This window comes from Coregonus lavaretus (assembly GCF_964263955.1).
Source record: "Coregonus lavaretus genome assembly, chromosome: 18".
NCBI classification, from domain to species: Eukaryota; Metazoa; Chordata; class Actinopteri; order Salmoniformes; family Salmonidae; genus Coregonus; species Coregonus lavaretus.
In genome coordinates, this window is record NC_140005.1 from 34,384,938 (window position 1) to 34,398,497 (window position 13,560).

Consider the following 13,560-nt stretch of genomic DNA (forward strand, 5'->3'; position numbering starts at 1 on the left):
GACTGATGTTAATGTGTTAAGTTCACCATAGAGGATGGAAGTAGCTTGATCTCAAGGCCTGCTGTACGTTCACAATGCAACTCTGTAGCCATTGACAACATTATATATACACCAACATAAAGACTCTTAATAGGGTGTTGGGCCACCACAAGCCACCAGAACAGCTTCACTGCGCCTTGGTAAAGATTCTACAAGTGTCTGGAACTCTGTTGGAGGGATGCGGCACCATTCTTCCACTAGAAATTCCATCATTTGGTGTTTTGTTGATGGTGGTGGAAAACACTGTCTCAGGCGCCGCTCCAGAATCTTCCACAAGTGTTCAATTGGGTTGAGATCTGGTGACGGAGACACACACACATTGAGACCCCTCTTTCAAAGTTGGATTAGAGCGTCTGCTAAATGACTAAAAATGTAAATGTAAATATCTGGCAGTGTGAGACTATTCTATACACAACCCCCATTTTGTTCATAAATGTGTAATGGCACAAGGCTCAGCTCCAAATATTGCAAATAGAGGCTTGTTAAAAAGTGGTTTGAGTAGTAAATGAGTAGTTGCTCTGCAAAGTACCTATGTTTCCTTCAGTCTGTTTCTTTAATGTGGAGAACAGATGGAATCGCCATTAAATCTGTAACTCAGTAAAATGGCCGCCACAACCACCACCTCTTCTATGTTCATATCTTCATAGTCCATAGTCTCTGTCTCTGTCCTCTCGTTTGCATTCCTGGAGGACAGCAACGTGCTACTGCGGACCAGGGTAGGGGTTAATTCAGTCAATTCGGGAGGTGAATTGAAGTACATGAATTAAAGTGTATGAATTCAAAAATATCCTTAGAAAACTATCCCCATAGAAAATCCCCATAGAAACCGAAATGTAACGTTATGAATCACTACCTGGAATTGACTGAATTGAAACTGAATTGACTCCATCCCTGCTGTGATGGAAGCTCAATCCTCAGCTGTGGTACAAAAGCCCAATGCAGGCAGGGTTTTTGGGTTGGTTGGTTGTCCACTCTGTTATAACCACTCCAGTGCAACAGGAAGGGAAGACAAATAGCAAAGGCCACTAGAAATCTGACCTTGTAGGCTGAAGTGCAATTTCACCTGGACGATGTGTCCAGAATAGGGGAGAAACATAAAACATATTCGCTGGGTTTGTTTATAAATGAAACACTGTGCTCAATGATAAAACGGCTGTGGCTGCTGTGCTAGTCTCTTCTGTAGACACCGGTCCCACACCCTGAGACATTGCAGGCTAGCAGGGCTCACTTTTTCTAGCGTTTGGGTATTTTGAGAGTGCTCCTCTGTTACCATTCCATGGCAATTATTCTACTGTCAGGAAGGGGATTTCTGTGTTCTTGTTTTATTAGTTGCTCATAAAGTGCCTAATAAGACTGCCTAGTCTGTGCTCCTTGTGTGCTCCTTGTGTGCTCCTTGTGACCATTTAGTTCAATCCTATATGTGTTAATGCTATAGGTGAAGGCTTTGGTTCAGATATCTTCTGAGCGCTAAGATCATCTTAAAGGGGCAATCTGCAGTACAAAAAACAACAAAGCGGACACTCCGCCACTGTTTTGGTAAACAGCTGACGGTGGACGAACAATGGTCGTAGTGGAAACTTACCACTGATTAGTTAGTTAGATAGTTGCTTGGTGCAACATTTAGTTGTGTTGTCTAGGTTAGCTGAGGCAGCTAGATAGAGATAATAATATTTTGATTTGATTAGACTGATTGATTGTTCTCACAGCTGAAGGTTTTATCCTGCATTAGCAACCCCAGCTTAGAGTCATTAGGATTTCCCTTATCAGCAAGAAGAGAATAAACAGAAATCTAATAAAAATTAATTACACAGGGTGTGCCACATAGCAAGCGTTAGATTTACCACTTTATTCGATTAATGAGATAAAAATGGCTAATATAAATATGCCCTCTCTCTTATATTAACGAGATGCCAAGCAATTTGTATAATTGTGTCCTCCTTAGCAAAATGTCTGTGTCTAAGCACATTTCAAGACAATGGCACTTTTTTAAAAAGTTGTGCTATGAATGCATTGCTTTTTAAATACTATGATTATGTGATTTAAAGTCCTGTCTAAAATGTAAAGGACTGTATACATCATTTTTTTCAGAATAGATCATTTGATTTCAGTTATTAATCCAGTATAAAAAACAGGACTGCTCTTTTTTTTATTGATTTCAGAAGAGAACATTATGTCATTTCAATCATTTTGAACCATTCAATTTGAGCTTCTCCCTTTTATCTCTCTGTCTCTCTGAAGGTCCCGGGGAACCTTGTAGAGGCTGGTCTCATGGACCTCCACAGCCCAGCAGAGGACTCCTGGGAGTGGGATGAAATGGACATGACCATCGTGGAGCACATGGAGCCATTGGAATTTGATGACAAACAAAATGCTGAATGTGAATCAGGTCCAGGATCCCCCGGGGCCAGTTTAGACTATGACATGTCCGAGGCGAGCCTGCATGTTACTCAGCGAGGAATGTCCTTGAGCGAATCTTCCGGAGTGATGCCTCTGTCTTCTCAGCGTCCTAGTGTCTATCAGGTGTACAACCTGCATAATGTGGAGCTCTACAGACAGCCTCACATCCTCTCCGTACACAAGACCTCTTCACCAGCCAAAGCTGGGAGGAAGCAGCCTCTTCTGAAGAGCCTGAGCAAAGACTCCTCCTTCTCATCTGTGGAGTCCTTGCCAGACCTCCTAGGGGGTCTGCTCGGCGAGGGGAAGCATGGGGGCCACGGCGAGTCCGCCCGCAGATCAGAGAGCGAGAGCGGGATAGTCAGCGAGGGCGACACGGAGACCACGGCCTGTCAGGAAGACCCCAGGAGAGGGGGCAGCACCTCCCTCACACCGCCCACAGGAGGCGACTCGCCTGGGGAAAAGGACAAAGAGAGGGACAGGGTGTGTGATGAGGACATCGACAGGATCCTGGAGCGGGCCAACAAGGTAGCTCTGTATGGGGACTGTGTGGCTGTCACGGCACTGAGAGAGAGAGACAAAGACCAAAGCAGATCCAAAGCGGGGAAGAATAGGAGAGGAGGAGAGGAAGGATGTGGAGGAGGGGAGAACAGGAGGAGACACAGGAGAGAACCTAATGTGGAGATCCTGATCAACGGACGTGGCCTCTGCCCTGACTCCGAGGAGGATGAGACCCACGATGAGAGGAGAGTGACAGGGGGGAAGGGCCGTAGAGATGGAGAGATTCCCCATCTGTCTCAGGGGTCCTCCCTGGAGTCCCTATACGCAGCGGGGGAGCTATTTCCATTCGTCAAAGACACTCTGCAGCGCTCCATGTCTCTGGAGAGCTGGCTGGCCCCGTGTAAGAGCTGGGAGGAGGCCGAGGGAGATGTAGAGGGAGGCAGCCAGGGCAGCCTGAGGGAGCTGGGCCTAGGCATCGGAGCCATAGAGCCCACAGGGGAACTGAGTCGCAGGACTCTGGAGCTCCTCAAACGCCTGGAGAACATCCAGACCCCGCTACACGGCCTGAAGATGACACGCAGCATCTCTGACATCACCCTGCTGAGCAGCAGCTCCCTGCGCCTCCCGGGGGCTGGATACGGATCTGGGGGGCCCGGGCACGCTGGGCGCCTCTCCGGGGGCCGGGGTGGTCCCCCCTCCTCAGTTAACGAGAGCTCAGCGGCGTCTCTGACGGAGCTGAGCAGCACGGAGGACTCGTCAGTGGGCTCTGAGGACCTGGCGGTGCTGAGGAACCGCTGCTGTCTTCTGGACTCCAATGCCTCCTTCAGGAAGCACCACCACCGGGCCCAGCCGGGAGGTCATCATGGAGGTCACGGGGGTCACGACGAGGCTGACGCCAGCATCAGCATGGTGGTCAACGTGTCATGCACCTCGGCCTGCACGGACGACGAGGACGACAGTGACCTTCTGTCCAGCTCCACGCTGACCCTGACTGAGGAGGAGCTGGGTATCAAAGAGGACGAGGAGGAGGACTCTTCAGTCACCTCCGAGGAGGAGTACATGGAGGGCACCTTCGCCCTGGGCCTGGAGTACATGAAGAACGAGTTCCACAACTGGATCCAGAAGCCCACCCGCTCCCAGCAGCAGTCCCAGTCCGGCTCCGGCAGAGACAAGAACCAAGGGGATGACCCTCTAGGGGATGAGCTGCAGTGTGGCACCCTTTCCAGAGATAACACTAGCAGGCCGTCTGTAGGCAATGAGCGCCGCTCCTTCCTGAGCCCCTCGGCGCTGAGGCTCCTTGAGTCCCACACCAACAGCATTGTGAAAAAGGAGTGTCTCCAAGGGCGGGACGTGGGGGACACCAACAGGAAGAATGCCACAAGGAGCTACATCAGCCAGTTTGTAGATGACATGGAGAACGGGAACGTGGACAACTCTCATATCAAAGGGAAGGATGAGGACGATGAGCTGTTGAGAGAGGAGGGGAGCCTTTTCACCATGAAAGGGGAGTCCTTCAAAGACTTCTACGTGAACGAGTCATCGATGAACGGAGGGGAGGACCAGAGAGGGGGAATGATCACGTCCACCACGCCGTCCTCATGTAAGACGCTGTCCCAGCTCCAGGCCAAAGAGTCATCTCTGGAGGGCCAGCTCCAAGGGGAGATCCCCTGCCAGAGCTCCAGCCACCCCTCCCCCTCTCTCTCTCCCTTGGAGGACTGCCGGGGGTCCCACCAACACCACACCCTGCAGAGACCACCACACTCTGGGAACAACAGCCAGGAGAACCTCTTCTCCTCCTTCCTCAGTGATGTCCACACCCAACAGAGCAGACGAGAGGCCGGCTCCAACCCCGGCCCAGACCCCAACTCAGACCGCCCCTGCTGCAGCCACCCCCACCCCCAGCCGCCCCCACGGAAGGACCAGAAGAGCCAGGAGAACGTGCACAACTTTGTGATGGAGATCATTGACATGGCTTCTGTGGTTCTGAAGAACAAGGAAAACCAGGCGGAAGACCAAGAGAGACCCGGCCAGACTGGAGCCCAGATAAGGGACAAAGTCCTGGAGCACTCCCACCGGCCCATTCACCTCCGCAAGGGAGACTTCTACTCCTACTTATCCCTCTCCTCCCACGACTCCGACTGTGGAGAGGTCAGCGTCTGCTTAGACAGCAAAAGCACCACGCCCTTACTGTCGACTACCCCAGACATCCGGGACGAGGAGATGCTGTTCGAGGCCTGCACTGAGGAAGTGTACCTGGGACCTCCTCTCTGCTACAGCATGGCTGTCACCAAGAGGCCCAGGAGGCACAGTCCCAAACTAATGGACTGCTACTCCTCCTCTCCCTCTGCCCAGAGTCAGAGTCAGAGCCAAGCACCTCTGCCCACCTGCAATGAATACCAAAAAGCACATGGTATTTCTCCTGGAAGTATAGCTGAGAGCCAGCTACAGTGCCATAATGAGGCTTCTTATCTTAATCCGTTACCATGTGAAACCCTGATAGACACTGTTGAATGTTTTGCAGATGCTAAAATGCTTGAATCCAATATTTCCCCTGTAATGACTAAGATAAGAGTCTCTTGCTCCAGTACAAATCCTTTAAAAGAGGAAGGCAGCCACTGTATTAATCCTAAAATTAACTGTCCCCCGATAAGAAAGTGTGATAGAGATGAAAAAGGGCCTGCTTCACAGTGGATGAAACAGAAGAGTGTCAGGAAAGGCCACAGCTCTCTTCAGGAACTCAAGTCAACTCATAAACAGCAGCAGGTGAGTTTAGACATTATACAGTACCCACCCTTATATCTCCAGGTAATGGGACTGGTGTGCATTTCAGTCTGTATGTATTCATATCTGGGACTAAATATCGAAGAGGTATTTTTATTCACACCTTCGTTCATCCCCCCTCCCTCCTCCTCCTCTTCTTCCCTGAAGTGTCGATGGAAGAGGGATTTGCTTAGCATCCTCCGGTTAAGAATGTTAAGGTCTACGGAACAGAATAATCATAATCAGTCAGATTATATTATGATTCATAAGCAAGAATTCCCGGCGAAGAATCATTACTTAATTTCATGACTGAATTAGCATGTGTTTGTGTTCTTTTAAGCGGTTTCTCTATTTCATATGCTAAGTTGCCACGGCTCTGGCTGCTCTCTTCAGAAACCTGATGCCTGACCTTCTGTCACACCGTTATCTGTCTGTGTCAATTGGTGAATAATTAAGTGATTACCTTGTAAACTGACGTAATTATAAAAACATCCAACAAAGGAAGCTAAAAGGTGGGGTAGTTTGGGCTGGTGTAGACTTAATGATTCTTCTACGAGCAGGAAATGTAATTGATACACAGATCTTTACAAACAGATTATTTTCAAAGTTATTAAGGCAATTCTCAATAAAAATTAGTTAAAGGAAAGAGGGGAATTGTTTTCCATTCGGTACTTGTTGTTTGAAGTCATTTACCCTAACCCTATGTTATTTCCTCATCTCTTGTAGCTATGCACTGTAACTAAAGGATGAGTGGATTAGAAAATACTACAGAAAATAGAACACCACCAACAATTTAATTCTAATGTGGTTTTGATTTATTTGCTCTCCAACCCTCTCCCTCTCTCTCTCATCCCCCTCTCTCTCCACATCTCTCTCTTTCTATCACTCCCCCCCTCTCTCTCTCCTCTCCTCAGTCTCCAAGGTCAGGCAAAGGTTATGGGGAGGTCGGGGGCCGGGGTCCCCAGGGTAGTGGCCCCGTCTCTGACGGCTCATCTACCTCAAAGACTGGAACCGCCAGGCCCCAGGTCAGGGTACGTATGATGAGCACCGCCACACACACACACACACTCACACGCCCACGCATGCATGCTTGCCCACATAGACACACACACACACACACTAACTTGGGCTGTGTACTCTACCTGGGAAAATGTCTAAAGGGGTTTCTCCCTGTCATCATAGCATTGCATTGCAAACAACACATTTTCCACCTCATTCCATTCTGCAAGTAAGCACATTTAGAAGAAGATTTGCCATTAATTCAAAAGGTGAACTAGTACGCTATTTCTTTTCACCCATCTCTGCACAAAATGTTCTATGATAGGACATAAAAGCTTATTTTTGGCATTCATGACTCAAGTGCCTCAGTCTAGTAGTCAGACAATGTTATGATTAAAATAACAGGAACTCTACTCTCTACATGGTGGCACCTTTACCAGCAAATAGTTTTGAAAATAAGCTATTATCTAATAAGGGATATATATATCGACTGCAGGTAGCTGTTACATTATGCCCTTTCCTCACTCTCTTTCATGGCCTCATCAGAAAGTGCTGGAAGAATGAGAGCCTTTGCTTGGGTAGTCAGTCATCCTCCCTTATGAAATGCGTATTTCACAAAGATGAAGAATACATCAATGACTTCACAGTTTAATTCCAATCCCTGCTGGGAGTCTCTGAGCAAGTTCACATGTACACACAGAACGCATTTAGCCTTACCCACGATTATTTTAATACAGTATACATTTATTCGCCACATTTAGCCTTACTCAACTAGAAGTCACTCACCACAAAGGCAAATCACCTCAGAACTATATATATTCATGGCTCTGTATCCCCTAGTAGTATGAACAAACTGTTACTGAAGGGAGAGTTGCATTTAGTTATGTAGTGATGTCATCCCCAAATGGGCACCCCTGAGACTCTGCTGTCTCCCCTCTGTGAGTCCCCCTGTCCCCCCTCTCCCCCACTGTCCCCATGCTGTCCCATGCCAGCCCTCAGGGCAGGACACGTGAGCCCCAGCCGAGCCCCGGTAGTCTGTACAAACACACATGCCGCCGCCGCAGGTGAGTCATGTCCCCTGTCCCCATGCCAGTGCCAGCCTCAGAAGTCACAGCTAGCTAGCTACACACAGTAGTCAGTTACACAGCTGTATCTGACCCCCGTGGCACCCTGGCACCGCCTCGTCTGGCCCACCTGTTCAGCCCCGCTGCAGGCCACACCACTATAAAAGGGGAACAAGTGCAATTAGGCCAATGATGAATACAGACTATGAAGCACTGCTAGATGAATCAGACTGTCTGTACCATGGTCTATGGTTTAGAGACTAATATAACTAGTGTTATCTATACTACAGAGGTATTGTGTCACAGCGTGGTTTGATGAAATACTGTATGTGCATTGAGGACAAATGTTTAAAATACTCGCCCTTCAAATTGTGTTTTTGAGAGTATGTGATGTTGCATTGTAACATCACTGGCATTGTTTGTGTGAGCTGGTCACTACTAAATTAGGTGGAATTTTTAAAGTTAAAATAGCTATAGAACAGGTAGTGTGTTATGATAACCTACTAATTCACTGACATTGAAATGGATCGTTGTGTTCTTTTATTTACAGAGACTATCTGGGAGTGTTTCCACAGCCAACTCCAAAGCCTAGCTGTGAGAGAGGGGTGCAGTGTCTGTGTGCAGTGTCCATCCTGGTGGCCTGTGGCCTGGGCTGGGCTCTCTCCCCTGGTCCCCCTGTTCCCCTGGTGCATGGTTCTGTCCAACCTGCTACTCCAGCTTCCTCCTCTTCCTCCTGGCTGCTGTAACGCTGACCCCTGACCTTTGACCCCCACCGTCCTTTGCTCCTCCAATCCTGTCCCAGACTGGAACTGAGCTACCTCACTGCTCTGCTGACCACCATGCAAACCCCACGTCCATTTTTCACCAAACACACAAACACACACACACAGTTATTCCGCCAGTTTGCATGGCATTTCTCACTATCTCACCGGTACTGTACAACCAGCCGCAGATGTTATAAGCCCAGGGCACAAGTTTTCCTTGTTTGCTGCATCAGAACAAAGTAAGGTGAAATTTGAAGAGGACACATGATAATCCTATGAGAACAGCACTGCTGAGAGTTCCACAGAGTTCTGAGACTTCCAGCTCCATGGCAACGTGTGTTAAGAAAGAGAGAGAGAAAGAGAGTGATTGTGTTGGCACTCAACTGATGGAGGAAATGGAAGTTGGACCGATATCCTAATGAAAGGCAAAAGCAAGTAGATCTATCTATGCAACACAGCCCAGGTTGGAAACAGCTGAACAGTGTTGTGTAGTAAAAGATTGATGACGACTGTTGACTTCAATTCAGTATCTATCTACCATTTCCTTTTTTTAATTCCTAAGATATAGAGGGAGGGTACGAGGGAAGGTTTTAAACGTCAAAAAATGTGTGCCTTGCTATTGTTGTTTCTTATACCTTTTGTTAAAACACTGCTTACCCAGTTAGGTGTTCAAAAGATGTAGAGAAGAAGAAAGGACAACCGGCAAGGTTGAAGCAGGCATCTGTTTCTATGTATATGATCTCCGACCTTGACGTATAATGATGGTATACATGCTGTGTGTTTAGTGTCAAACTGTACGCGTTCTGTGATGTGGAATATTATCAGCCTTAAAGTGCTAGACTGCATGGTTAATAAATATACAAACATGTTGAGAAATAAACGTAATTTATTGGAAACCATTCGATTACATGCCTGTTCTGTATGTGATTCACCTCAAACATGTACAAGCATCTTTCATCGTTGATCATTTCTCCTCTTCACACTATAAATGCATAAGTGGAACATTAAATGAGAAATAAGGAAGATGTGTCTGCGTCTAAGCCATGATTGGGGATTCGAGGAGTTAGTACTACGAAAAACAGGTGATTGACAAGACTGATTGAGGTTATATGAAAACAGATGTTTAGGGATGTCATTGAATGTCGACTACAAAAAACGACATCAAGTGTATGCTAGCGTCCCAAATGGCACCCTATGGGGGCTTGGTCAAAATTAGTGCATTATAGGGAATAGGGTGTTTACATATCTTGCATTACTCATGTCATATGTACACTATGTATGTGAATATTACGTAAAACAACAGTTTCCTCAGCCATCAGTTGCCATGTTACCGGCTCTTCATCTAGCAGTACGGAACACAGAATAGAAACACTGGATGTTATATTACATTATGAGGTATTTGATTACTGTTGCTTTCCTTACACTTCTATCTTATTAATAGGAACATTCCCAAATAGTTATTTATTCTTATTGTTGCTGAAGGGTTTAGACTTGACTGAAAGGATTTATAAATTAGATGGAAATGCATTCCTACCTTGTCCTGAAAGAAATATAACGTGATAGAAAAAAAGAAAAGAAATGTGCCTTTTTGCAATTAACAAGATATTTTTGTAAGAAATTGAAATAACTTTAAAGGGAATAAAGGTCATGTGTATCGAACCATGGTGGCTTTGCAATTACCACCAGTCAAAATGTTGATTTGGTGTCTTTGCTTAAACATGGCTGGCAAAATGAATAAGATGACTGGCCACTCTTTGTTGAAAAGATCACACATGATTACGCCATGTCAAAAAGACAAGACGGGGGGAAAAAATGATGTGTAGAAAGTTAGGAAAGGGAGGGATGAAAGAGTCCTGTGATTTAAATGTCACAAACTTATGGGAATATTTCGGGGTGTGGTTGTACTGTGCATCACATTTTTTATCTAATGAACAAAGGATAGTAATGAGTCAAGGCAAAGGTTTTACATTGCAGTCTGAAGTAAAACATTAAAGTATTTTAGTAGCAATTATCCGTCATCGTTGATGGCCTTGTGTGCTTTTGAGAGCTTTCACTGTCTTCCGTTCATTTCCAGAGATGGATAGAATCATTTCCTCATCCTCAAAATGCCAATGTACTTTAATCTGGAAGAGGAAAAGAAGATGGTGGTACGAATTGAAAACAGATTCACTGAAGCTTATGTGCTACATTATAGGCTTATGTATAGCCAGGCCATTAGAGACTCCCACGTTGTTCACTATGACAATCAATGTGAGTGATGACAAGCTTATACATTGGACACACACAAAATAACAAAATATGCCATGTGAAAGTCATATACTTCAAAAGTTTAATAATTGGAAAAGAGATGTGAAAGAATGTTAAAGTGGTCAAAACAAAAGACAACCAGGTGTGAGTTGATCATTGTGGTAAGCAGTGGCTGACATCAACAGTGTGTGTGTGTGTGTGTGTGTGTGTGTGTGTGTGTGTGTGTGTGTGTGTGTGTGTGTGTGTGTGTGTGTGTGTGTGTGTGTGTGTGTGTGTGTGTGTGTGTGTATGTGTGTGTGTGTGTGTGTGTGTGTCTGAGGGCCCGGGCGATGACAGGGGTGCTGGCCCCATCAGTGGACCAGGGATTGTGCTGAGTGTGTTCATGTAATTTGAGAGGTTTAGGTGATTGGATTTCAGACATGTCATCAAACCGCATTAAGAAACAATTTGATATGGAATCGCATAGGAGTCTGAAAGGGCAGTGCGGGAGCTTATAATCGAGGATAAATAAAAGCAAGGATGTCATCTCCACTTGGACATTCCGATCAATCATTAGCATATTGAAAGTATTTTTTCCTGAATGTCCCATCTGTAATTCCTCACAACAGTTAATTCATCATTTCTCTTGAGCCAAGAGTCATCTTCAAAACACAGGGAAGCAATATTTCAGATCACATTAGGGGGGTTGAGTAAAATGTGAGTGTTTTCCTTGCCCTATGCCTCCCTGGCTTTAAAAATTCACAAGCTAACCTATCCATCAGATTGGACAATGGAAATTAAGTGATTAAAGTAAGAATCCGATCAAAGGTTCTCTGTCACCACAAAAAATTACCCTTACTGACATGTATTATCTTTACAGTAAACATGGGATGGTTGCTTAAACAGAGATGAACCCTGGTCCTGGAGTAAAAAGCTCTTTCAATGGGCTTTCTCTCCACTGAGAATGCTTTTTAGTCCTGGACTAGGCTTGATCTGTGTCGGGGAAACCGGCCCTACATGAGTTTAAAAAACGGTGGTATAGTGCATAGTGAAAACTTGTGAGAACTTGACTATCTGTGATATTAAAACCAAACTGTATATATGCAACTACAGGTGTATGATCTTAATTTGATCACTTTTGTTGCTGAGAATTTTCCTACACCGCAGGAAATGCAGATGAGCTTCATGATTTACATAAATTCACTGAAAACGCACACTAACACACGGTTATATTAACAGTATTACACTTTTCAGGTAGCCTACTTTTGGCCAGCTAATAGCCTAACCACCGATCAAGCAACATTATGGACTAAACATTCAAATCATGTTACTGAAGGATTATTTAGCTGTGACAATATAGGTCAAATTAAGATCCTAAATCTGTATTGTCCTTTAAATCCATTTTGAAGTTGGATTTCCATTAACACATATCTCAGACCAAAACTCAAACAGTGCTTTATCCTCCCTAAGACATTACAAAACAAGTCTCCTCCCAGACAAAAGAGATAAATGTATGAATCACCTATAAGACTTGGATCTTTGGTACTCACAAAAGAAAGATGAAATTAGGATTCTGAGAAGCGGCTTCAATTATCCACTTCTGATACAAGAAGGAATGATGACCTCTGGAATCACAGTGTTATCATATAGAAGGCTAACACTCATTCTCAACCAGACATTCTAAAACAGTGTTATCACATAGAGACAGCTCACTCTCTCATTCTGGAGGAGACATGCAAAGTTCCGATAAGGTAAATGACACAGCTACTTGTAGAATTGCATGGTATGATAGCATGTCCTCCAAAATGTGTCCTTCCTTAGCTTCATACAACATGGATCTTATGGGATTGTTATCATGAGTCAGTCAAAGAGGGAGGAGTTTTATGAAAAGAGAGGAGAACAAAAACTAGCAAAATAGAATCAGTCAAATAGGTGTTAGTGATGGACTTTTGCTCTGACCTCTGCAGACTCTGCGTTGTGTTCTGTTTGGGGTTGGCAATATGTGATGGAGACAGGTTCAGCTAGCTAACAGCAGGGCTTTTGACAGTATTTATCCATCCTCACATTATTAAGCTAATTGGTCAATATGGCACTGGGAAAAATGTCAATTACTTGGTCACTGGTCCTCGGTAAAGAGATTGCTTCCTTGCCCTTAATAGCCTATACCTACCAAAGTCTGTTGTGCCCCCCCCCCCTTCCTAAAGTTGAAAGATTATACTTGATTTTAATGTTTCTAGGGAGAATAAGAACCATTCTGATTGAGAAGCATGTTACGTCCTCTGAAATCAGGTGCAGGCATGTCCCCAAATGATTACTATTCAATTAAGCTCCGTTAAAGAGCACAACCTCCTTAGCTACACTGCTCTATTCACTGTAAGTGCCCATGCAGAATAAAGTGCCTGGCCCTAGTTGTATACCACATACCATTGATTATCATTATTTTCTAAGAGCGAGAACGAGAGGGGTGGAAGGAAAGAGAGAGGAGAGAGCGAGAGAGAACCACTATACCTGAAATGTCATGCGGGAGAAGAGGAGCAGTTGCAGCTGCCCCCAATCTGTCTCATGTACTTTAGCAAAGAACTGTAGAAAAATAAATGCAATACAGAGCCCTCCAAATAACTGAGCAGGTAAACAGCAGCAGAGACTGTTCATCTAATTGTATCAGGAGCCTGCAATGTCGGTTTAAAGCCTCCAGTGCAATTCATTTGATTTCATTACAGGGAAAATACAGCAAAAGGAGGCTAGACGTTTTCTGGACCTCATTCTTAGAGCAGTTTTATTAGACATGGTTAGAGAAACGATCCAATTTTAAG

At 45.2% G+C, this 13,560-nt stretch overlaps 1 protein-coding gene across 1 annotated transcript in view; it reads left to right on the top strand.

Moving 5' to 3' along the window:
- LOC311145639 (A-kinase anchor protein 6-like) overlaps positions 1 to 9,347 on the top strand; it is a gene marked incomplete at its 5' end in the record, with an annotated part of 103,497 nt that extends 94,150 nt beyond the window's left edge. Inside the window, 3 exons of the mRNA XM_084181906.1 lie at positions 2,278 to 5,697; positions 6,609 to 6,725; positions 8,308 to 9,347. Coding sequence (XP_084038032.1) covers positions 2,278 to 5,697; positions 6,609 to 6,725; positions 8,308 to 8,349 — 3,579 coding nt within the window. The 3' untranslated portion in view covers positions 8,350 to 9,347. The remainder of the gene's footprint in view (positions 1 to 2,277; positions 5,698 to 6,608; positions 6,726 to 8,307) is intronic.
- Between the last annotated feature and the right edge of the window lie 4,213 nt (positions 9,348 to 13,560).